The sequence below is a fragment of the Populus nigra genome, chromosome 12 (genome assembly GCF_951802175.1).
Source record: "Populus nigra chromosome 12, ddPopNigr1.1, whole genome shotgun sequence".
NCBI classification, from domain to species: domain Eukaryota; kingdom Viridiplantae; phylum Streptophyta; class Magnoliopsida; order Malpighiales; family Salicaceae; genus Populus; species Populus nigra.
The window spans coordinates 8,182,595-8,208,808 of NC_084863.1; the positions used below are offsets into that span (position 1 = coordinate 8,182,595).

Sequence of the window (26,214 nt, forward strand, 5' to 3'; positions counted from 1 at the left end):
TATTGTTTTTGAAAGTCAATCTAGTCTTGTAAGGATAACATCTCCCAACAATCAAATAATTGACGAACATTAGGCATCTTACCTTCTAGCTTTACTTGCTATGATAATTTAGACTAAAACTTTATCAGTAGGCAATCCACCTTATCATATTGGCCTTTCTAATTTCCTGTAAGGATTGATGGAGAAATAGTAAGGTTCTCATCAACATTAATAAACATAATAAGTCATGATAAGATTTGTATTTTATCGAGGGTCAATTCTAGCGAATATAATTTCACTCATGTAAAGTTTGTCTCAGCTAGTTTATCTCTAAATAATTTTTAGGTTCCTAGATTGTCTAAACTACTAGTGGAGTAACTCGACCACTTAACCTTATGCAATATAGGTAAGGGAGTAACTCCATGATACCACATACATGAGGGTGAGTTGGATCTTAGGGAAGTTCACATGAGCATTAATGAACATAAGTTATATTTGACATCTAAATCTCCCTATTTAATCCTAAAAAGGGTCAAGCTCAGGTTTAAAGCTTTTGTTAGTTTTGTAAAGTGTGTGAAAACTTAAAAAAAAAATATGATTACATATTCAATCCAACAAACTAAAATAACTATAAAAGAAATTAAACAACATAAATAAAGTAAATGCTAAAAAAATAAGTGATGATAAAGATAATAAAAGAAATAAACTAATAAGAAAATACATATATTCATGTTTAACCCTATTGTCCCTAGTGAAGTTGCCATGTTATTGTATTTGACATAAAATGGGACCTCCAAAATTAAAGGGATGTGAAAAATAAAGTCATCACCTAGTTCTTAAATGAGACTAAAAATTCTAAAATATGCACTAGCTCTAGAAATACGAGTAAGGGGTTGTTTATACTTATGGAAATATAAAAATAATTGTTACTGCATCCTTTCTAAGAAAAAGGTTGTCTTATCCATGTGCTTCTTCTAAATTTATTTTTAAAACTTATTCACAAGTCATTTATTGTTGATGGATGCTTGTTTAGTTAATGTTAGACCCTGAATCAGGAGTATCGTAACTTGATGAGTTTTTAGTATTTTATTTTTATTTAATAAGAAAGTTTTATTTTTAAAACTTTTTCTCCCTTCTTCTCCTTTTTTCTCCCTCACTTCTTTGCTCACTTCTCTCAACTTAAACTCTTAACTCCTTCTCTCTTTATCTCAATATTTTCTCTCTAACTTGATTCCTCTTGTTTCTTGCATTTTTTCCTATTTATAAGAAAGGATAAAACATTTAGAACCTTTTTTGGTGGTGTAATCATGTCCATTTTCTCTCTAACCTGGTTTCTCTTGTTTCTTGCATTTTTTTCCTATTTATAGTAAGGATGAAGCATTTAGAACCTTTCTTGGTGGTGTAAGTCCATCGGTTTCTTTGAATCAATCTCAACCCTCCACCATGCTTCAACATTTTGGTCCAATTTTATTGTTAGGCCTTTTATACCATTCTTACCACGCTTCAAAAGATTAAAGTTTTTTAAAAAATTTTGAGCATATATCACACATGCAGGGGGTGGAGTGGTGTGTTATTTGGAATTTCTAGGAGGCACGAGAGAGGAAAGGAAAAAGGCTAAAGCATGGCTAAAACCATGAAAAACATATAAAAAAAAATGTCGGCAGACAACACGTGATGAAGAAGGGTACTGTTTTGCTCCCATGCACAAAACATCGTTTCTAGCTTATTCTTCTTTTTTAAACAACGTGATTTCACTTGAAAAACATTATTTGACTTAAAGTGAAAAGGCGTTGTGTTGACTAAAACCACTCAAACCAAAAATTCATGTTTTCAAAGGATAGCTAAACATGAGAAAATCAAGAAACACTTCCCAACAAAAAACAAAAAAAAGAAGCAGAACTTTACTGTAACAATATTTCACAACATACTTCAGATTGTTGTTTCTCACTACATATATATATATATATATATATATATATATATATATATATATATATATATATAGATTGATTATCATGTATAATTGCATTAGGTCAGTAATCTCCTCTCCTGCTGCTAACAAGATCGCCAACAAAACTGTCCTCGTCGTTTTCACACTCTTCCAAGAAATCCTTGCGAGAAGGATCATAAGCAACAACTAATCGCAGATACTTGACAGCCTCAGCTTTTCGACCTTCCCTACTTAGAGCACTGAAACATCATGACCAATCCGATATTTTATTGACAAACAAAATACCAGTTATAACTGGAAAATATAAGCTGACAGAGAAGTAATGGCAATGGAAATTCACCGACAAGTTCAGTTTTAACAAGCAAAAGATCAACAAGTTCCCACATTTTTTGTTCACCAATTGGTTCATCTTTCAGATTTTTTTCTTTTCCAAAATCAGTGCAGGCCCAGTTATATTTCTTAAAATACTCTCTTAAATATAAGCGTGTCAACCCACCCAATCACTTACATTCATCAGTTCAAGACTCCAAGAATGAAAAGTGTTGTATTTTCTTTAAGAAATTGTAGACATTATCTTCTCTACAGAAAAACACAAGGGTTTCATTCTTCTTTTAATAGGTATCACTTAACTTTTAAGAGTTTTCACAGTTAATTATATGAATTTCACAAACACCAGTACCCATATGTACTTGTTATTAACAACTGTCTCTAAAGCATCAGAGCAGGCATTGTTTGCAAAACCTCTTAACTGCCTTATTATTTCTTTTTTCTAGCGCAAGAACTTGACTATTGATATGTAATTATTGAAAAGCAATGCAACATGATCTATGAGGAATGCTAGCAATAGTTGCTTTGACAGCTGCTAGCGATGCTCACTGCTAGTCACTGAAGAAAATGATACTGGTAAACAGTTAACAAATAAAATTTATTATCTATCTGAAAGACTAAAAAGAAAAATGAAGAAGATTATCTTCTTCAGTCTACCCCATCTACCACAACTGCTCTGCTATTCAGTATTTCACCATCTAAAATTTGAAACTGACATTCACATCCAAAATGTTTTTTTTTTCCTAGATTGACTTCAATTTGAAATATCTTTTGATAACAAATCTGCAAAAAAACTTATTCTTATTTGTGTGTTCATTGAAGACTTCAATTTGTCTCCAGATTACTACTGCAATTGGGGTTTGAAGGGGCCATATTCATCCACTCTATAGACTGGGTGTTTTTCATAAATTTAGCTGCTATACAAGTAAAAGTCTGAATTAGGTATGTTAATGATGATTGGATGAACGTGATTAAGTGAGCTGACAATAACCGTTGCATTTCAAGTCTTCACCAATTTGCTTTTGATACCACATTCTAATTCAAGGAGGCTATAATAAAAAAAGAGTGTTAAGAAAACAATTCGAAAGAATCAGAACAAGACACAGTGGAAGTCAAAATCATGAAAAAAGTTGATGAAAGAAGCCAAAATCATCACTGCTGCGGAATGATTTTCGTTGGAGATGGAAGTCAGTTGTTCAAGAGCTATTCTTTTTGTTAGATTTTAAGATGGGTCGAGTTCTTTGATGAGATGTTTCTTTCTGTCTTCTTTGCTTTTCAACTACAAAGGGTTTAACAGGTTTTCAGGTAACATTTGCGCAGTGTCCTTGTTAATCCAGTGAGTGTCAATAGCAGCTGTCCAAACGACTGCTGCTAGCATTCCCCATGATCTATTTGTTGTCAAAGTTTATAACATGGGTCAACTATGAAACATAGGCAAGAGATTGTCAGTACATAGACAAAGACACCTATAAACCAACTTGCGAATTATTAACGTGATGTAACTCTGAAGAGTTCAAATTAGTTAGGCCATCCAAAAAAAGAATGGAAGGAAGCGAAAAAAGGAACAGAGTTCTATAGATTTCTTCAAGGGTAATTTGATGATTTCATGTTTCAGAAGGTATTTTAGCAAGTGTAAAAGAGGTTGAACAGTTTTGCGAAAACAATTAAAAAATGAACTTATAGGTCAATAAAAGAGATGCTAGGACTTATTTGTCTTTAACTAGTAAAAAGGGAACCAATTGCTACTTATACTCCCGCAGCCACTAAGTGAACGTCCTACTAGCTTTTTTTGGCAGACCCAATTTAAGCGTCCATTTTCCAAGTCTCGAGTATAATAATTACATAGTTTCACTCAATTTGCCTTCATATCCTTACCATTTTTCAAATTTACAGAAAACAAGAACATTGAACAATCTAAATATCGTTAGGGGTAAAGGTTTTCTTATAATAAAAACCATTAATGTGTTTTTTTGTTCCTAAAAATTGGTGCAATCTCGATTAGGACATTTATTTAGGGACTAAGGGAGTAGCTCGGAACATGATAATTTTACAATTTTCCAAGCAGCATGTTATATATAGCTCAAATTCATACCTCGCAAGCAATAATAAACCATCAAAGTAGTGGGCTTTGCTTTTAGGGTCCTCTGGTTCTTCTAGACTAGCCACCCTTTCTAAGTGCACAATTCCTCTGGCCTTATTTCCCTACGCCAAAAAAAAAGGGCAAGACAGATGAAAACAAAGTGAGGCACCATCATTTTTTTCGGGATACAGCTTCACCATCAAATATTTTAGACTGCCAAATGAACTCAAGTTCATGGAATTACTTACTGGTCACCATGTCCAGCATACAGCTTCCTCAATCACATGTATGTAGGGACAAGGGTGGGTATTACAAGAGAATTTCAAATAAATCTAAGAGGACTGATCAATAGAGTGTAATGAATGAGAAGGATAGCAGTACAGAGGACAAATAAGGAGGAAGACAAGTCCGTCCAGAAACACAAGAAAAGTGAGTGGTGCCAACATCCCTTTTCAACAAAATTCATGATTTTATGACTGCATTTTACTTTAGAACAATCACAAAAGCATTGATGGTTTTCACCTGACTTATACAGGCAACACCTGCCCATTGCAACGTAAGGATTAGATGATTGACATCTTCAGCTGTTGGATGGCCAGCAAGAAAGAGCTGAAGGCATGTCCGAAAGAAGATAAAATTAGTGTCAGACATTATACAATATTATTAGAAGATTGCAAATGGTGATGCTTCTGTTCACAAACCAAAGAATGTAATAAGCTGCAAATGCATCCAGAAGATTGCAGCATATAATAAGAGGTTTTTATAGCAAGTGGTGACTAGACACAACAGTGGCCATCTTCAAAATTGTGATAAACAGAGATCATTTAAATTGCAAGCTCTGATGCAAGATAAAGGTTGAAAAGAAGAATGCAAGTGAGGTCAAATTACCTTGGAAATGGCACGCTCCAAATGGTCAGTAGCCTCTGCATGGAGTCCTTCTTGCAGTAGAGTATGCCCCATTACAATTAAAGCCTTTATGTGGTTACGGTCCTTTTCAAGTGCCATTCTATAACCAAATGACAATATTGCAACGCAACAAGGAATAAGTTGGCTTCGGGTTTATAAATTAAATAAAAAGACCAAGGAATGAACTGTTCATCTGAACTGAAAATGAAGGAAACATCAAATTACTGCAACATAGAAATAGCTCTGTCTCTATGCCCACTGGATAACAATTGAACTGACAGCTGTCCACAGTGACAATAGGAAAATGTGAGAAAACTTGTAATATCTCCTAAATACAAATAATTTATTCACTTATTCGTCACCACTCACTACTAGTAGTTCATCAGGTGATAAATTTTCTGGTGAAACCTTGCGCCACTTTGTTGATGAATCCAAAGACACCGATTCTGGTGTAACCATTTCTTCAGAAATTGCAGGGGTTTTTGGAGAATCCTTTTTGAGTAACCCTAATTTAGCACCCACAACAGGATGTTTGAGAGACACTTGCTGCAAAATTTATATTGTATCACATGAGACAGAAAAACTTTGGCCTACAAAGCCTGTTTAGGAGTTAAAAACCTACTAAAAAAAAATTTCTGAACGAAAGATGGAATTATTAAGTAATTCCTAAGAAACCAAAAGGGAAATTAAACAATCATGAAGCAAACGGGCAAATGGGGAATATTTTTATCTACAATGAAAGTGTGTAAATCAAGGTGTCAAAAGATGGTACCGCCCCTTGTACAATGGATGGGACAATCCCCAGGTTTACATAATGGAAATGACAATATGAAGAAACACTCCCACTGAGCTATCTCTATACAATTAGAGCATGCGATAGCCAGGCTTTTCTCCTCGCTTCTAGAACCCACAAAGATTTGCAAGAACTAATGAATCCAAAAGTATCTAAACCAAGCATCATTGTCGAGTACTTTGGACGTGAGTGATTAACAAATGAAGTTCACTGTGTCAGATATGATGCTTAGCAAGCCAGTACTTTCCTCTAACATCTTGTACAGCCACAAGAGATACACGAGAGAACTAATAAACCATGTCAAAGGACTCATAAGAAGATATTGCCCTTAGAGTGACTTCTTTTATCTTCCGGTTCATTTAACTCCTCAATGGAATTAGAGTTAAAAGGTGAGAAAGCAGCCAGCCACAACTAGACGATTCTTTATTACATTTAATAATGAGACACCTTTTTCCATATTCGTGATGACAATGAAAGATTTTGTATTTTCCTACCTTTTGTTAAGTTTCCATAGAGGAACTATTCACCAAGTGTACTCTGGTTGTTCAAGAATAAACCCCCTGAGGAATTTCAGCTTTTGAAACAAAGCAAACAATTGAGACTCTTCCCCTGAAGAGATACCAAGTGCATTCTGGTTGTTCAGGGATAATTCCCCAAGGAAGCCACCTTTTGAAATGAAGCAACAATTGAGTCTATTTTCTTGGACATAAAAACAAGCTAGATAATAATAGGGCAAACCTCAAATTAGCCCCAAACATATTACCCCATCATCAACTACGTCCCAAACTTCTTGATTTATCAAGTTTGCCCCTAAAGTAATAGGCATCAGACAATTCACCCCTCCCTCCCTCTTATGTTAGTGAAAGTAAAAAGATTATGTCCAACTTGCACGTGGTCTTCAATTGCTTCCATTGAATGTGAGCCCAATATGCCATGAAAGGACTTAAAGAATGAACTCATAGTAAATTTCCGACACTTCCCCTTTCATACAAACTAGTGAAGTAGAGGGAATTGTTAGCTGTAATATCATGATTTAGGGAAATTGATCGATATGCAATTAATTGATTTAGAGAGCTTGATCTAGGAAGATTCATTGATTGATAAGCAACTATCATCAAGGTAATCTATTCATTGAACAATTCTATTATGAATTTTTTAATTTATGGAGTGAATATTTTAGGATAGTTCTTTCTACCGTTCCCGATAAGAACTTAAAGCACTACAAGAATCGAAGATTTAAGTTTTTGATAAAATTAAGACCAAAATTTGAGATTGCATGCACCACTTTAATCAACCAAAATCTCGTTGTCTTTAAAGGTTTGTTTAAGGGAATTATTACGTAAAAAACAATGTCTAGCACTCAGCTTGGCCTTATTTCAGAAACCATGACACTTGAGATGGTTAATGTGACATCTCAATTCTGTTATTTTATCTTATCTTATGAAACATGATTATTTAGGCAATAAGGATTTGTTTTCACCTTCTACTATGTCTTCTGATTGTGGTTCAAGTAAAGTTGGTAAAAGAAAATCCTTACCCTTTATGAAAAAATAAACCAATCTTTTGTGTTCTCCCTTACAATAGAGTATTTATAGTTCACAAAATAAAATAAACCCTAAGGGATTAATGGACTAACATTAGGACCTAATTAAAAATAACCTTAAGTTTATAAAATAAAAACAAAACCAAAAACTATAATAAATAAAAGAATGGCTAAAAGTATCCACTCTTGTATAAATATGTTGTGTTGCTGACTATCTTTGCTAGGGCTCCCAACCTTGTATTCTTCAAAAACCTTGAATTCTTGAAAAATAATGTTGTGTAGCTGACCTTGTGACCTTGGAGAATAAGGAGACCTTGCAAAATAAGGACTCCAATATTGCTTAGTAGGTTGCATAAGGAATCCTTGCAAAATAAAGATTGTTGCCTAATTGATTTTCTCGGAAAGTAAGGAGTCCTTTCAAAATAAAGATTCCATGTATAATTAAATCACTGCCTTGTCAGAAACCACAAATAATATGGAAAACAATCATTTTCCAACTTTCCTTATTTGTTGGCAAATTTCAAGAATGACATAAACACGTCGTTCTCTCCCGTCTGGATGTATTACTAGGCCTACCATATATGGATGGAAAGTTTAAGAAATCTAGTTTCCAGCCCAACTAGAATAGAAACAAAATTTCACTTGTAGATTCAGATATAACCCAAAAGGTACACGAATTTCCAATCTGACAGATTTGCTACTTTTTAACTCAAACATTAACCCATTAAATTCCTTCTTTGATCTTCTTAGTTTTATACCTTGTAATATGCCAAATTGACCTCTAATAGATCCTTTGGTGATGCTCGTTGATTCTCATCACTTTGCTTCACATGGCAGTCGGGCTTCTACTTATTTTGAGATCATTCATACATATGCATGGGGCATCAATCTTGTTATTTCACATGCTCAGTACAAGTATTTTTTATGTATATTAATGATTATAATCGTTTTGTTTGGGTATATTTTCTTCCTTCTAAAGCTAATGTGTTTTCTGTCTTTTAGAACTTTGTTGCCCTTGTTGAAAATTAGTTTTCTATTTGTATTAAGATTAGAAGATCTGATTTTAGGGGGAGTATATATCCAATGACTTTCAATCTTATCTACGAATGAAAGGTATTCTCTCCTAACATTCTTATCCAAACATTCTTCAACAAAATAAGGTTTTGGAGTATAAGAATCTTCATCTTTTAAATGTTGTTCGTACCTTGTTAATTGACTCTTCTATACATCCTAGATTTTAGGCAGAAGCATTATCTACTACTACTTATTGGATTAATTATCTAATCTCCCAAATTCTCAATTTTGATTCTCCGCATTCTTAATTATTTGGTGTTGCTCCTCAATACAACTCTTATCATATCTTTGATTGCGTTTGTTTTGTTCATTTATCATCCATTGAATGACACAAGCTTGCTGCTCAATCTGATCAATGTGCATTTCTATGATATAGTAATGTCCATAGAGGGTTTATGTGTTATGATTCGGCTACTAATAAACTTGGTATTTCTCAAAATGTCATGTTCTTTGAAAATTAATATTTCTTTCAGTCTTCTACTTCTCATGATGCCTTTTCAATTTTACTTCCTAATTTTGATGGTGTTGGCTCCCCAATTGAATGTATCAAGTTTGGAGTTGTGTATCAAAGATGTCGTTCACTAGTTCATTACCTAACCCATCCCCGACACCTGATCTTGTCTTGGCTAAGCCTCATCGATTATCTCTGATTTCACGTCCTCTAAATAGGTATGGGTTATCTCATACCACTCTTTAAGCTACTCTTAATACTACTACTGCATCTAAGTCTTACCCTCAAACTTCTACTTAAGCATGTTAGAAGCAATCAATGCAAGAAGAGCTTCAAGCTCTTTATGATCACACCTGGGACATTGTTTTTTGTCCTATTGGCGTCAAACTTCTTGGTTGCAGATGGGTTTATACAATAAAGCTATAGCCTAATGATTCTATTGGCTCTCGATAATTGATAAGAATATGGACTTGATTATGAGGAGACGTTTTCACTTGTGACCAAGATGACTATTGTTCACACTCTTATGGCTATTGCTACCTCGAAAGGATGGTCACTCTGATAGGTAGATGTGATGAATGCATATTTGCATAGAGACCCTAAAGAAGAAATACATGACAACTCCACCTAGCATGTTCACAGACTCTACTTATGAGGTTTGTCGTTTAAAGCAGTCTCTATATGGATTTAAGCAGACACCACATACCTGGTTTTGAGAAGTTTTGTTCTATTTTTCTTGATTTCAATTTTTTCCAAAGTCCATTTGACTCTCTTTCTTTGAACAACTACTACAAGGCTTCTTGTACTTGTTATTACATAATCTGACTTTGAGTTGATTGAACAAGTACATGTGCATCTTAACACTTCATTTCATATTTCATATGAAAGATCTTGGTACCCTACAATATTTTCTTGGTCTTAAGGTCATTGTTGTTCGACTGACACTTTTGCATCAATATAAGTATACGCAAGAGCTTCTCACCTTAATAGTAATTTGTTTCTTACACCAGTAGATGTCAGCTTGAAGCTCCAACAAGATGATGGCAACCTATTATTCGATCCCTCGTCATATCATCAACTGATAAAGAGTTTGAATTATTTGACAATTACTCGACTTAACATTTCTTTTGTTGCACAAGTTAGTCAGTTTATACAGGCTCCTCTTCATTCTTACTTAGTCACTATACAATGTATCCTTCATTATCTCAAGGGTACTTCTAGTCATGGATTATTCTTTTCTATTGCGACTTCTTTATCATTGATGGGTGTTTTAGTAATGCGGATTGGGGTGGTTGTCCTGATATTCATCATTTAATTATTGGTTGGTGCATTTTTCTTGGTAATACTCTTATTTATTGGAAGAGTAAGAAGTAGGATCAAGTTTCTTAATCCTTAACTGCACAATGTCATCTATGAGATTGTTTGGCTTTGGGGTTTGTTAGGTGAACATGGTATTCCTTAGCCTACTCTTACTCCTCTTCATACTGATAACACTAGTACTATTTAAATTAATATCAATCTGATCTTTCATTAGTGCACGACTTTGTTTGCTAGAGATGGTTATACTCTTACGAGAATTGTTAAAGGTATTCCACCAACAATCTAGAACACAGAGAATGTTGCTAGAATTTACATTGACCTTTGTCATTCATTCTATTAGTGAAGCACTTGACTAACATGTGATTACTCACCCTTGCATTCCCACCAAGTTCCAAACGCCTTATGAGTTTACCAAGGCTCTATCTCATCATCAACATCAATTCATGGTTGACAAATTAATGCTTCGTGATCCACCAACATCAATTTGAGGGGGATATTAATTATAATATCCTCTTTTAGAGATTGAATGATATACAATTACTTGATTTAGAAAGCTTGATCTAGGAAGATTGATTGATAAGCAAATAGTTGTACATTACCTTTACCTTTTTAGATATTGTAATCATTTTGATAGGAAATTATTATGATTTCAAGGTTAAATTGTCCTTCAAAACATTTTAGGACTTATTTTGGCACCTTAGATTGAAACACTTAATAGGCATGTGCAAATCACATGCTACTTGAAAAAAATCTCTTAACTGCCACTAACAGCTAATAGATAGAAAGGTAACATTGTTCAATGATTATTACATTTAGAGCAAAATTGATAAAATCAAAAGGTTTTGGGACTCAATTGATAGTGGGATAATAGGTTGGGGGCTACATTAGGGTTTCCCTAAGATAATATAACAAGATTAACCATGAAACAATAGCAAGCTATGAGTTGAATAACATATTTATCCTGAAATTGTAAAGCGTGATAACTTACCTGGATTATAGTAAATGAACTATTGGTAACCCAGTAGACTAGACTTCCCTGTAAAAAAACAAACAAAGAAAATGTGACTCTACACTTGGTAGGGTGTAAGGAGAAGCTCAACATCAAAATAAAGAAGTTATCTTTCCCAATGAAAGGTATTGTAAGCAAAGTCCTTTTGCCATATCTTTATAAACCCCTACTAAACTAGCTAGAAAAATCAGAATGAAAGGTATTATAAGCAAAGTCCTTTTGCATATCTTTATAAACCCCTACTAAACTAGCTATAAAAATCAGAATGAAACAACTTTATAAGTGCATGGTGGTTGACCTTTCCTTCATGTCCTACCCGCGTTGCATGAGGATGAGTAATTTTAATATCATGTAATAACATCAATGTAGCGACACGAGGAATGGATTGAAGGGTGTAAGGTAATCATTGAATGCACAAAGGCCTAGTGGCAATGAAATGTAAGAGAGAACATAGTAAAACCATTGTAGGGCTTCCCCAAACAACTTTAGTTTTTTGATTACGTGGTTCTTTGACATAAAAAATAAGGATGTGGGAGTTTGGTGGTGTTGAATATGTGGGGAAGGGGGAAATGGTAAATGAGAATAACAGACTTCTACAATTGATATCAATTGTTATCTTCATATTATTATTCAAGTTTCCTAATAGATTATCATGAGAATTTTATCATTACCTATTTGAAGGAGATATTAAGATATTATTAATAATATTTGAATTCTATTTTGAAGGTTTCCCTATGGTTTAGTCTATTCTTGTTAGGTTTCGGTTTTCCTATTTCGTTAGCTTTGCAGCATATATAAAGCACCTTAGTTATTTACATTCAAAAGGAGGTTATTAGTATTGATTAATTAAAATAAATTGAGCCTTCAAAGCTTGGTTTTGAAAGTTCATTGTATTTATTTCATTATTCACTTGGTTCTACTCCAAGGTTCTACATTACGGAGTTGCTAGTATGAAGAAGAAGAAGAATGCATATGGAAATGCAAGTTGAATATGAAACAATATTTTCCTTTGTGACTACTTAAAACCTAGGTGTGAAGCTTATGTTTTCTATCCTCTAGGTGTGACTCCTAGAAACCCAATTTGTGGCTCTTATAGTTTCTACAATTTTCAACAATTCAAATCCTAAATTCAAAACATAAATGACCTCTATTTAACCTCTATTGAATTCCTAAAAATCCACACATTCAAGCCCCATCAATTCTACACTTATTAGCATTAACCATCTAAAGATCAACTCAAACCCTAAAATTACTATTCACACCATTGTTTATAGCCCTAACAACCTCTGAAAGTCAAATCTAGAACAATCTCCAAAGTTTATGTAGAACAATTATTCCTAGAGTTTATGGACCCAATTGACAAGGTTAAGCCTGAAAAGAAGTTTGTAAAAAACCCTGGAAACATCTCATATGAAGCCCAAACACGTTATCAATTGTTTTTATCTAAAACAAGATCTAGAGCTAATATTCTGAAAATATTATATTTGCTTTTGTTGCCAAAGTTTCATTACACTTGTCTTAAAAAAACGTATGAATAATGGAGAAAAACTCGAAAAACAACTCTTTTCATCATGGAAATGACACAGATTTTCTAACTAGCATGAGATAAAAAAAAAATGCTATAAAAATTTCTACAAAGCACATGCTTTATAACTTTGAAAGAGGAGATTTTTCCTCTAAGTAAAATATAGTTGCTCCATCAACCAAGTATTTTATGGTTTTATTAAAGAGGCTTATAATTTTGAAAATAAAATACTTTTTCTTACATAATTCTTGATGTGGTTACTCTGTCTTACAACAATTATCGATGAAGTTATTAGATATCCAAAAGATTACCAGTACGCTATATATCCAATGAAGCAAAATAAAGGTATCCTGTAGATAAAACTTGTCATTTAATTAACATTAAGAACATTAGGGTTGGGCATTCATTCTCATAGATATTAGCATAGAACAATGATTTGTGTATTGAAGTAAAAATACAGATTAAAGATTGGGATAGTCCTATTGTTTTGATTAGAGTCACTATGATTTATATTGATTTTTTAACTTAATTAATAAAAACCAATTAAATACTTCATTCAGTAGATGTTCTTATAGATTTGAAACTCTGAACATCAACTACCTTTATTTTCTTCTTGACCTAAATGATATGGCTACTTGTGGTGTTCGAATGTTATGGTAGGATAACATATATGGAATGTAGAAAGCCACCCGATGTGGAATTGAATAAGTCATACTATAATCTTGTTTTTCTAGGTCTGAGAATCAGAGAATCAAAATTAAATGCCTTTTCTTTTCTAAATTTTAGACAGAAAGTCTTATAAATAAGTTATAATTACTGGAGAGGATATAGTAGTAAATCAAAAGTTTTTATGAGTTCATGTATATATATGGTTACTAACAATCATTAACATGGAAACAGACTGGACAATTTGGTCAGGCATAATGGACCAGTTTTATATTAAAAATATTCTCTAAATACTGAAGGTTAATTGAACTATAGATGATCTTTGACTAGAAATGTATAAAGTGGTCAGGAGTTGCTATTATGGAACAACTTTTTAGCACAAAAACAACAAACCTTAACTCTACGGGGACAAGGAAAGTATCACAAGACACTTATATTAGTGCAATAAAGCAAAGTAAATTTCACAGAAAATCTTAACTACATCATTATCTTCAAGGTGGCAAGCTAAGATAAAAACCAATCTAACCAAACATAACAGTCTAAAATTCCAAGAAACATGAAGTCAGATATTAAGTTACCTGTGGAATGCAGTAACCAATGAAAAACATAGGCAGCGTCAAAAATATCAAATAATACTTGTAGTACTGCAGTAACAAAGACATTTCAATCACTGGCAAGAACCAAAAGGGTGCCGCACATATCAGGGGTAGAGTTTAATCATTACACAAGAATCAAGTAACCAATAAACTTGTAAAACTCACTTTTGATAATAAGCCCAACAGGCCACCCGTGTTTTGAATAGAAGATCTATCAAAGGAGAGCTGAAAAAAAAAAATCAATATCAGACGAGTCAGTGAATGATCAAAACTTTCTCCATGAACTACTTATCAAAAGTTTGCCTAGAAAAAAATGTAAAAAGAAAACCTAGCTTTTTTAGAAACTGAAACCATTCCCATTAAAAACATAAAAATATTTGTCACAAGCAAAAATATGTTAAGCACCATTACGATCATCAAACTACTAACACAGCATATTGACAAAGGAAAGAAAGCAACCAAGAAAAGAAAATCTCCATGTAAATCCAATGTTAGAGAAGCAAATGTTCTTCATTAAAAATGAACAAGGGAACTGGTTATACAAGTTAGCATATACATGTCAATAGAAAGGCTGAAGTCAAGCACACAGCTGTAAATGCTTAAATAGAAATATAAATGCTTAAATAGGAAATTTACCTTACTATATTTAGCTTCCTAGATTTCCTCTTTGTAATTACTATGTACAGCTGTTATGGTATTAGAGCCTCTCTCATAGAATTCCTAAAATCTTAGTCTTTTTTTTTTCTCAGTCATGGCCTCATGGAAAAGTCAGATAATGTTTGTGTCAGATTTACTGGCAAAAATTATACTGCTTGGGCATTTCAGCTGGAGATCTTTCTCAGGGGAAAGGAGATATGGAGCCATATAGATGACAACAACAAAGGAGACTTGGCTGTTGAGGGATCTGTTGTTGCTAAGGCAGCATGGGCAGCCAAAGATGCACAAATCATGTCATGGATTCTCAGTTGTATGGAGCCACATCTGATCCTGTCTTTGCGTCCTCATAGATCAGCAAAGGCTATATGGGATCACCTCACACAAGTCTATATCAGTTTGTGGACAATAACTGTGATGTATACTTTTCTAAACATGGCTGTATTGTACAGGACCAGATGTCGGGACAGCTGGTAGCGAAGGGGCCTAAGCACGGACGTCTATTCTTCATCCAATTTCATGTTCCACGCACCTTAGTTCCTTCCTCTGTTTTATCTCTCTTTTGTACTGCACCTAAAGTGTCTAGTGAAGTTTGGCATAAACATCTTGGTCATCCAAGTCCTAGAATTCTCTCCCATCTGTTGAAATCTGGATTAATAAACAATACATTGCATTCCTCTTCCAGTATGTTCCTTGATTGTTTCACATGTAAGCTTGGCAAAAGCAAAGTATTACCCTTTCCCTCTGAAGGCAGCAGAGCAATAAATCTGTTTGAGATAGTTCATAGTGATGTATGGGGAATTAGTCCTATCCTTTCTCATGCAGGATATTTTGTAACCTTTATAGATGACTACAGCCGTTATACATGGGTTTATTTCTTGCGGAACAAATCAGAAGTTTTCTCTATGTTCAAACTGTTCCTTGTACTAGTTAACACTCAATTTTCTGCCACTGTTAAAACTCTTAGATCAGATTCAGGAGGGGAGTATATGTCTAATGATTTCCGATCTTTCTTGCAATCTAACAATATCATTTCTTAACACTCATGTTCCTATAATCCTCAGCAAAATGGAGTAGCGGAACGCAAGAATCGCCATCTTTTGGATGTGGTTCGTACTTTGCTCATTGAAAATTCTATTCCTCCTAAGTTTTGGGTGGAAGCACTCATTACAGCAACTTATCTAATCAATAGACTTCCTTCACAAGTCTTGGGTCTAGAGTCTTCATATTTTCAGCTTCATCATTGCCATCTTATATACACCAATCTTCACACCTTTGGGTGTGTATGCTTCATGCATCTTCCTCCACCTCATAGAAATAAACTTTCTGCTTATTCAATTAGGTGTGTCTTTCTTGGATATAGCATTACTCAAAAGGGTTATCTATGTTTTGATCCACACACTAATCGAGTTCATGTTTCCAGAAATGTTATTTTCTTTGAAAATCAATGTTTCTTTCCTTTGCCTTCATCTTCGGCCACTCCTCTTGCCTCTTTACCATCTTTTGATGACTCTTCTCATCTGCAAAGTGCTCAAGTTGACAGGTTCAAGCCACATATGGTGTACAAGAGAAGACTTCCAGTGCTGCCCCCTTCAGCTTCTGTCTTATCATTTGCTCCTCCTTTGCACCCTTCTGTGGCTTCTGAGGTAACTGTTTTGGCTCCTTTACGCCGCTCCTCTAGAGCATCTGTACCACCTGCTAAGTATGGATTTAACTCCTATGTGGCACATAATTTTACCGCTGCTCTCTCTGCCACTTTATCCTCTATTGTTATTCCTACTGGTTATTCACAGGCAGCTAAAGAACCATGTTGGCAGCAGGCTATGCAGGAAGAATTACATGCTCTCGAAGCTAATCAGACTTGGGACATTGTTGATTGTCCTTCTAGTGTGACTCCTCTTGGGTGTCGATGGGTCTATTCTATTAAAATCAAGGCTGATGGCAGCTTGGACAGATATAAAGCACGATTGGTGGCTCTTGGAAATCATCAAAAATATGGAGTACATTATGAGGAGACTTTTGCTCCCGTACCCAAAATGGGGACTATTCGAACAATTCTGGCCATCGCAGCATCTAAACATTGGTGTTTACACCAATTGGATGTGAAGAATGCCTTTCTTCATGGTGATCTCACTGAAGATATATATATGCGACCACCAGCCGGCTTATTTTCCACTCCTACCTCTGTTGTGTGTAAGTTACGCCGTTCCTTGTATGGTCTCAAACAAACTCATCGTGCTTGGTATGAGAGATTTACCTCTATCCTTCTTCAATTTGATTTCCTCAAAAGTAAATATGATGCATCTTTGTTTCTACGTAAGACTGCACATGGAGTTGTGTTTCTATTGGTGCATGTTGATGATATAGTCATAACTGGTACTGATTTAGCTCTGATTGATCAACTAAAGCAGCATTTGCAGAAATCCTTCCACATGAAGGATCTAGGTCCTCTAACATATTTTCATGGTCTAGAGATTCATGCTGGTTCACATGGCATTTTTTATCCCAACACAAGAATGCCATGGACTTGGTGACAGCTACTGGTCTCCAGAATTCGCCACCCCTTGATACTCCAATGGAAATTAATCTCAAGCTACGCAAAGATGAGGGTGATTTATTATTAGACCCGGCAGCATATCGTACACTCGTGGGCAACTTGATCTATCTTACAAACACTAGACTTGATATTTCTTATGCAGTACAACAGGTTAGTCAGTTCATGGCTTCTCCGAGGCACCGCCATATGGCTGCTGTTAAAAGAATAATTCGTTATGTTCATGGCACAATTCGAAGAGGACCTTGCTATCCTGTTCTCTTGATCTTATTGCTTATAGTGATGCTGATTATACCGGGTGTTCTGACACTCGGCATTCAACTACTGGTTGGTGTATGTTCCTTGGCCTTGCACTTATTTCCTGGAAGAGCAAGAAACAAGATCGTGTTTCCAAGTCTTCTACTGAGTCTGAATACAGGGCTATGTCTCAAGCTTGTTCCGAAATCATCTGGCTCCGCGAGCTCCTTGCTGAGCTTGGTTTTCAGCAGTGCGCTCCTACTCCTCTTTTTGCCGATAATACAAGTGTTATACACATTACCGCCAATCCTATCTTCCATGAGCGCACGAAGCATATTGAGGTGGACTGCCACTTCATTCGTGACGCCTTTGCAGCTCAAACTATATCACTTCCACATGTGTCCAGCAATCTTCAGGTGGCTGATGTTTTTACCAAGACTCACACAACAACGTCATCATTTTCTTACGACCAAATTGATGCTTATGGATAAGCCCGCATCAATTTGAGGGGGGATGTCAATAGAAAGGCTGAAGTCAAGCATACAGCTGTAAATGCTTAAATAGCAATATAAATGCTTAAACAGGAAATTTACCTTACTATATTTAGCTTCCTAGATTTTCTTTTTGTAATTACTATGTACAGCACAACAGCATTACTTTTCCTATATATAATGAAAGCCTAGTCGAAAGGTAAGGGCAATTCAAACAAATTTGTTAATACATGTATGATAAATGTTTTGTATGCCCAAAATTAAACATTCCTCAATCTTATCCTGTAACTAAACATACCTCAACCTTATCATGTTATTGTTGTTTACAATCATAGAGCAAAGGAAAATTAAGCATGTTAAGTGGACTTTCTTTGAAACATATGGTCTTGGGCTCAAAGCATATCTTTCCACATGAATAGTCTATGGAATAAAGCAGATAGCAGATGGATAGACCTTGCAGAATACAGTTCAGCTATTGGTGAATTTAGACCATTCTAGGTTGTTGAAAATAGGATCATGAAGTTATTTTGGGCAACTGCCTTATCAGTCAAACAGGAGATCAAGGTTTCTATAACCTTGTGCAAATGATCCTCTGTTTTATTTAATAGTAGTTAAATGTGCGTCTCGTGTTCTCCAAATTCTGTTACAAGGAATAGCATAACATCCAAGGAAAAGGGAATTCTTTTTCCATGAGTGAAAAGAAAAATTTTATGAAGAAAATTATGAAAATCAAGTTAAGGAACATTCCAATCCTCCAACTATCAGCCAATGCAGCTCCACTAAACCATGAAAATAGCTCCATGACATGGTCATCTCTCACAAAAGTTGCCACGTAGCAAAGCACACCATAAAAATTCAAAGATTCCTTTCCATCAACAAAGTTCAAACAATTACATGCATTATGCATGTCCTCTAATCTTAATAAGTAGTACACGTGCAGGAATTATCAGATAATATCTCAATAGTTACTGCAATAGAGTATTTTCTCTAGTTTCTCGCTACGGTTCTAGCTGTGGTGTGTGAATCTACTGCAAACTACCTCTGTAGCTTCATTTATGCATTCTTTTTCATTTCTTTAATAATATGGTCATCTTGCGTTTTATCGAACAAAAATCAGCTTGACATTCTTCACACATGATAGCCCCTCAATATCAATAGTAATAATGGTTATATAGGTGTAAGAAAAATAAAAAAAAAACACATTAGTCTGGTATATGGTTATGCCACAAAGACCACTTGCTCTTTCAAATTATTTTTGGATACAGAAGGAAGTTCAACCTTTTAGCACACTCGTACTCAGGCTAACCAAGTGACAAAGTGAAAGTTAAGCAAGAGCTTTTAATTATTTATTTTATTTCTACTTATGTTTTAATTTAGCTAGGACAGACTAGCATGTGACTTCTTAAATATTTGAACAGCTAGATTTGAAGTTCAGTTGAGTTAAATCTAGGGTTGAAATTAAAGTTTCCATTGTATAAATAAGCTATAAATAAGATTTATTACCTTAAAGAGAGAAGCTAGGAAGAAAAGAGAATTTAGGTAGAGAAAAATATGTCACTTTATTTATTCCTCAAAAACTCCTTAACATTTAAAAAAGTAGAATATGAAAACTAAAACCCTAACTAGAACAAGCAATTAGGCTTATAGCCCACTAAATAAAATACTTAACAAAAATTAAATCAAACCCAACAAATAAAACCTGATTAATAAACCTCAACTAAAAGTTTATTAAATTAAACTAAAACATATGTTAAAGCTCAATCTCTCAATGGTTTGGGCTACCATCCTTCGTCTATAATCATACAAGTGTGTAAACAATGTTTCGGGTTTGGTGTCTCCACCAATTCTCCTGGGATTGGAAGAACTTGACCTCGTCGAGTATAGGTCAAGGTAGCTCCAATAACACTCCCAAAGATAAGGATTAAGTTGTTGTGATATCTCTCTGATAATCCATGTTTAGTCTGAATCTGGTCGTCTAGCCCATATACTGGGATTCACTTAAATTCACCACCCCTAGTAAAAGCAACTTGTGCATTTAAAGTAGTATTAATATGTTCTTTTTGTGCCAATGATAAGGATGATGAGGTAGGGATATCAAAAGGTGCATAGGTTGTCATGTTTTACATGTAACGAGGTCCTTCATGTTAAAAATAGAGGTGGAGTGATGACGGACTATAAGGTGGTGGTGATCATTGCAATGGTGGTGATGGTGTTCGTGGTAAAATGGTGGAGGTGGTGGACTATAAAATTTTTGCTTGAAAAATATTTTACTAAAAAAAAAAACCTCTTAAGTTACAATATCAGTTCCAACTTCTTTTTACTTGTTTGCATACTTATATCTGCAGATGTATTGCTATTTTTCCCTCTAAACCATGTCAAATTTGGTAACATGGCAAATCAGGTTGAACATAGTAAAGAGCAAGAAAGAGGAAATCAAGATCAACAAAAATGTTTGACTAAGATGCAACTTATGCTTGAATTTTTTTCATGGACCATTTACACTTTGCAGCACAAAGCCCAAATAAAGATTCCAAAAGGTGACCACAAGCCATTAAACTTGCCAACAGGCGGTGGTCTATGGATGAAATTGGCCATGGAGAAGATGGAAACCCTTTTTATGATGATGTACACGTGAGTAGTGCTATGCGAGGTAGATCAGAAAAGTGATAGGTGCATAACCTTGCATTAAAATCAAAGCTGCTTATTTTCATCGGATGATGCATAGGAAAGACTATTTTGATTGGGAAGTTGGTGCGGAAAATTATTTTGAGTGGTAACCCATGGTGGAAAACAAGAAAGTTTTGCCTATTAACCTTAAGTAGGACACTACGCTTTAATTGTGGAAGAGAGTTGAAAAGCATATGTATGACAAGAAAAACTGAAAATTGGCACTTTGGAACAAATAAAAGCAAATATGCAGAAGCAATTTTTGCTGGCTGATTGGTAATGGAGATGTATGAGAAGTTCCTTTTCATTAAAATAAAAGGTATGTCAAAAAAAGTATATATTGGTGAAGTTGAATTAACCACTTTCAATTCATGTTGGGTTGAATGAAACTAATAACCAGATGACATCTCCATATCTTGCATGACTGAATCAATATGTTAAAGATGAGAATCAAGTGGGATGATTATTTAATCTTGAAGATGCTCACTGACATGCTTTAATGGCTGAAAATTGTCGATATGGTATGAGGCCTCTATCTAGAAGAATCAATGTTGCACAAAGGGGGACTAGAGCTGTTCAGAATATTGAACATAATGAAATTGACACTGAAACGGTCAGGAGACCTCTGTACTCAACCAAGCTAGTGGAGGAAGCATAGCACTGTTGAAAGGAGCAAAAAAGGAAAAGCTTCAGTAAGATTTGGGGCAGCAAACAGTTTTGTTCCTAATGTTTCTAAGGCTTGCAGCAGCTTATATTCGATATTTTACTTGTGGAGAAAGAAGCCATAGTTCCAATTCATGTCCAAAACAAAGGGCAAACTTAGCTAGATGAGGCAACTTCGCACCATACAATATACTATTCAACAGATCAAGAGAAGAACAAATCACAAGCACAAGTTCATTATGTTAGATTTATCATAGGTGAACTAAGACTATAATGATGTGTTCTTGAAGATAAAGTTCAACAACACAAATTATACAGTGGGAAAAACTAGATGAGGCAACAAAAGAAAACAAGATGTTAAGTTCTGATTAGGCATCCACAAAATCAAGGCAAGAAGAGTTTTTATAACCCGAGGGGATTAACAGATTTTTTTTCAAGTCTATAAGAATTATGCAGAGCTATTAATTATTTATTTTATATATGTTTTATGTTTTATTTTAGCCATCAATTAAAATTCAGAAACTAGATGTTTACTATAAACCTTAAGCTTCAATATCAGTTCCAACTCCTTTCCACTTGTTTCCAGCCTGATATTTTCTGATCTATAGCTATTGTTGCCTCTAAACTATGGCTTTGTTTGTTTCCCGGAATTCATTTTCTGGGCAACCATTTTCCAAATTTTCCTGTGTTTGTTTGCCATTAGAAAAGTTGGTCAACGGAAAACACTTTCCAATCAAAGGAAAATTTAGCTTAGTTTTTAGGATAGTGTTTTCCTGAAAAATTTGGGCGGAAAACACTTTCTGGAAGTTGTGAAAAATTTAGAAATGTCATATTATTTGCTGATTATATCAAATTTGGTCCTCAAACTTTTGATTGCTATATATATTTTGTTTTGAATATTTATTTTTCAATTCCATCCCTTAAAATTTAATTTTTATATTAACTTTTGTACTCATTTTTATAAATGTTACTTGCTTTTCCCTTATCATTTTTTTATTGAAATTTTTTATCTATCAAATTTGGTCCTTATTCTTTTGATTGTTACTTATTTTATTTGAAATAATTTATGAAATGTTAATTATTATTATTATTTTAATTTCTTCATCTTTCATTTTTTTTATTTTTTAGATTTGATCTCTATTATTTTGATTATTATTTATTTTATTTGAGATAATTTATGAAATTTATTTTTTTTTCAATTTCATTCTCATTCAACCTTTTAATTTGTAAGATTTGTTCCTCATTATTTTAATAAACTTGAGAAAAATAAAACATTAATAAGTTATTTTCCAGCTCATTTTCCATGACATAACCAAACACTGGAAAGTGTTTTCCAACTTATTTTCCATTACACTACCAAACATCATAAAATAATTCACTTTCCAAAAGGAAAGTACTTTCCAGCAAACAAACGGAGCCTATGTCAACAAGGAATGTAACTTCATTGACCTCATTAAACCATTTCTAGCTAGCACTAATTCATCTTAATACAAAACGGAAAGTTATTATTTGGAAGTCATAAAGAGATGCATTTTGTGAAGTGTATCTTTGGCATGTTCTAGAGTGCCATATTAACTTAAAGGACATATTTCAATCTTGATGTAGCATCTTGTGAGGTTCTAAACTGGGTAAAAATATGACCAAAGCAATATCTATAGTATAAATGACTTCAAAGAATAGCCATAATACATGTAACTAAGTAAAGTGCTTATCATAGTTTCTACATTATTAAATATAGAGAGCAACTAGAGAGCAACAATGGTATTATATATACTTTTGTTCATCCAATTATATTCCCGAGCTATTGGCATGACATAGAGTTGGCAACTAGCATTTTAGAGATCACAAAAGAAGTCAAACACCAACCAACCCAAGTGCAAAGTCAACTTAACCTGACAAGTTAAGAAAACCTAAAGAGATCTTATCATATACTTATTTGAAGTTCAATCATAATTTTGATTATAAACAAAAAGTTTAAATCATAAATGAGATTGTATGGAGCCAAATACCTGAACATTAACATAGTGCAAGCTTGCAATAAGGAGTGGAAAGATGAAGGCTAAACCACCTTGAGGAAATTCAGTCAAATTTTGAAACCATAGAGTGCCACCCTGTAATTAACAACCAAAGAATTTCACAACAAATTTACTAAATGGACTAGGTAATTACAATGCAGTTACCAGTTTTAATGCATACTTCATGATTAAAGATCCATACAGCACCACAAATATACAAAACAAGGATAAAAATCATGCTAATACTGGGAAAAAAAAACGACAAATAAACATCAGACAAAAACAAATTAAAGTATGAAATAATTCAAACCTTATTTAGAGCAAGCTTTCTCCACTTATTGAAAATCCTAACTTTAATTTGATGAAAAATATTTTGAGAGCCCATGAGTGATGAATTTACTTCATATGCAAGGAAAAATCAAGACAAAGTCCAACAATAATTAATTGGTAGAAAATTGACCGTCTGAAAAATGTATTGCTACTGCACCATTATGAGGAAAGGAATGGATGTAAAAAAAATGGGAATGAACATTACAAATGTGAGAGTATATAAATAAATACATGTCCCACACTCCCACCACAACAAAAGCAGACAGTTAATGCTATAACTACGCTGGCAGAAAAAAAAAATCAGCTGACATAAAGAAACAAACAAAAACTTTCACTTAAGGGGTACATAAAATTGGACAGCTTAGTTTTCCATTTTCAGTTTCAATTTTAGTATTTTCAGAATGATGTGCTTACAGAAAAAGATCTTGGAAGGAGAAATCATAAACAACTCTTCCTGCAGCACTTTGCATGAAGTAACTTGTGATACACCAACAGAATAACTCGTACATTTTTTTAATAATTTCACAATGACCTTTTCTAACAAACTAGTTTATACATCCACTTTGATCACATCATTATGGCAGACTTGTTTGACAAACTATGGATACCACACCATTAAATTCATTCCTTTTTTTCTCAAGTTAAGAGTTCATTGAGATTTCATCGGAAAAAAAATTCATTCCTTTATTTCTTGAGTTCATTGAGATTTCATCGATTCCATTTTTTTCCTCTTAAGTAACATTACAACAAAACAAGATAGAAAAGTTAAAATATATAGAATCAATAGTCCAACATTGACTTCACAATTGAATTAACAAACCACAGTCCAACAAACATCTGATAACCTTACTATAAATAATAATGTTCACCAACATCCATGTAAAATAATAAACTATCTAAGAACGTCGTTTCCTTACACAATCAAACCCAGGATGATTATTCAAAGACATTCTTCGAATACTGGTCATCCACAAGAGAAAGCAAGGGAACTGCAGATAAATTGAGAGAAAAGGCAAAATTAATAACTAGAAAACAATTCACCTAACTATGCATTATTAATTCTGCCATAATTTAAATTTAGTGGAAAGGGGGGGGGGGGGGGGGGGGTTCATAAATTATTGAACAAAAAAAACACGTAACAAGTTATTCAAGCATTTCATCAAAATTTCTCATTTCCTAAGATTGACTATGTACTGGTCCTTGACAAATCCAATAAGTCCAAAAAGATAAAGTTGCTTTACCTGTACAGAAAGGTATGCGAGAAACCATGAAAATGGGGGGCAGCAAATCGCTCGTCTTTCCTTTCTAAAAATTGTAATTTGTTCCCAATAGCTCCTTCCTGATAGAGGTGGTGGCAATAGAGGAGGCACTATGAGAAATGAATATTTCAGGTCAAGCCTCTGATACTAAAATTAATACTACACTACTACTTGGGAGTATAAAGAGAAAAAAAGAACCCATACATTTAGGAAAACACAGTGAGATTTGCTTTATCTTGTACATTTGCAAAACGAGTAAAGGAAACAACGTCATTCTCATTGCCAATGTTGATGAAGCAATGATTATCCACCTGCAAAATTAATCACAGATTCTTCTTTCTTAAAAGATCAAATTAAACCAAAATTCAGCTGAGTTAAATAAACCGAGTTACCAAGGGAGGCCAGTGAGATCATGACACGACTCAAGCAACACACCAACCGGAAAAATCGACTCTTCAAAAACATTACTACCATTGACCACTCCCTCCGTTACAGTATCGAGTTCAAAATTGATAGGTTCTGACGCGGTAGGTGACTCAGAAGCCAAAAAATCGGAGTCGTCATCTGTACGAGTCGAGAAGGATTGACAGGAGGGAAAATGAAAAGAGGCGAGTGAGTTGCGAGATGGTATTGCTGGTTGTGAAGTGAGCGAGTTATAGTTAGGGTTAGGGTTAGGATTAGGGTTTGCGAGGAGACGAGAGAGAGTAGAGAGAGGACGAGAACGACGGAGGCCAGAGAGCATAAGATTGGAAGCTGTCATTATTTCCGCCCAACATGAGAGAAGAGATGTTAGAAGGACCCCTGCTTTTTAATTTAAAATGAAAATCAGGAAATGGGAACTTTTTAGGGGTTCATTACACACCATCCATCTACTTGATGTCTTTTGATTAATTGACTCTCTCTACTTCAAAATTAATTAATTGAATCCCTATGCAACTTTTTAATCTTTTCTTTTCTTAATGCCAGCTCAAATTATATAAATCTCTAATAATGAAAAGACCTACGAAACCCTATATAAAACAACAAGGAGACTTTAGAAGCCTCTTATTTTACCACGACACCTTTTCTCTCATTGTTTTATTTGTCAATTATACTAAAATTAAAAGATGTGCATTTTTTTAATT

At 34.2% G+C, this 26,214-nt stretch overlaps 1 protein-coding gene across 4 annotated transcripts; it reads right to left on the reverse strand.

Annotated features, from left to right (window-relative positions):
* Window positions 1-1,855: 1,855 nt before the first annotated feature.
* On the reverse strand, window positions 1,856-25,972 carry LOC133669734 (ALBINO3-like protein 2, chloroplastic). 4 transcript variants are annotated; one of them, XM_062089976.1, is made up of 14 exons: window positions 25,483-25,966; window positions 25,295-25,401; window positions 25,073-25,200; window positions 24,749-24,820; window positions 23,496-23,597; window positions 14,386-14,445; window positions 14,203-14,268; window positions 11,413-11,460; window positions 5,613-5,789; window positions 5,469-5,524; window positions 5,226-5,343; window positions 4,860-4,946; window positions 4,350-4,459; window positions 1,856-2,169 (listed from the first exon to the last, which is right to left on the reverse strand). In XM_062089976.1, exons 1-14 carry the CDS (start codon window positions 25,848-25,850, stop codon window positions 2,013-2,015), a joined length of 1,656 nt encoding a protein of 551 aa, XP_061945960.1. In that variant the 5' UTR covers window positions 25,851-25,966; the 3' UTR covers window positions 1,856-2,012. The 4 variants fall into 4 exon arrangements, with proteins under 4 accessions (XP_061945960.1, XP_061945961.1, XP_061945962.1 ...); XM_062089977.1 differs by lacking the exon at window positions 14,203-14,268 and having other exon boundaries at window positions 25,483-25,967; XM_062089979.1 differs by lacking the exon at window positions 4,350-4,459 and having other exon boundaries at window positions 2,013-2,169; window positions 25,483-25,972.
* Between the last annotated feature and the right edge of the window lie 242 nt (window positions 25,973-26,214).

Coding starts and splice junctions, on each gene's coding strand:
- LOC133669734 (XM_062089976.1), bottom strand. CDS start 25,850: ATGACAGCTTCCAATCTTATGCTCTCTGGCCTCCGTCGTTCTCGTCCT. Junction 14,446..23,495: donor TGCACTATGTTAATGTTCAG/GTATTTGGCTCC, acceptor TTTTTTTTTCAG/CTCTCCTTTGATAGATCTTC. Junction 4,460..4,859: donor GTGTTGCCTGTATAAGTCAG/GTGAAAACCATC, acceptor TTTTTGGCGTAG/GGAAATAAGGCCAGAGGAAT.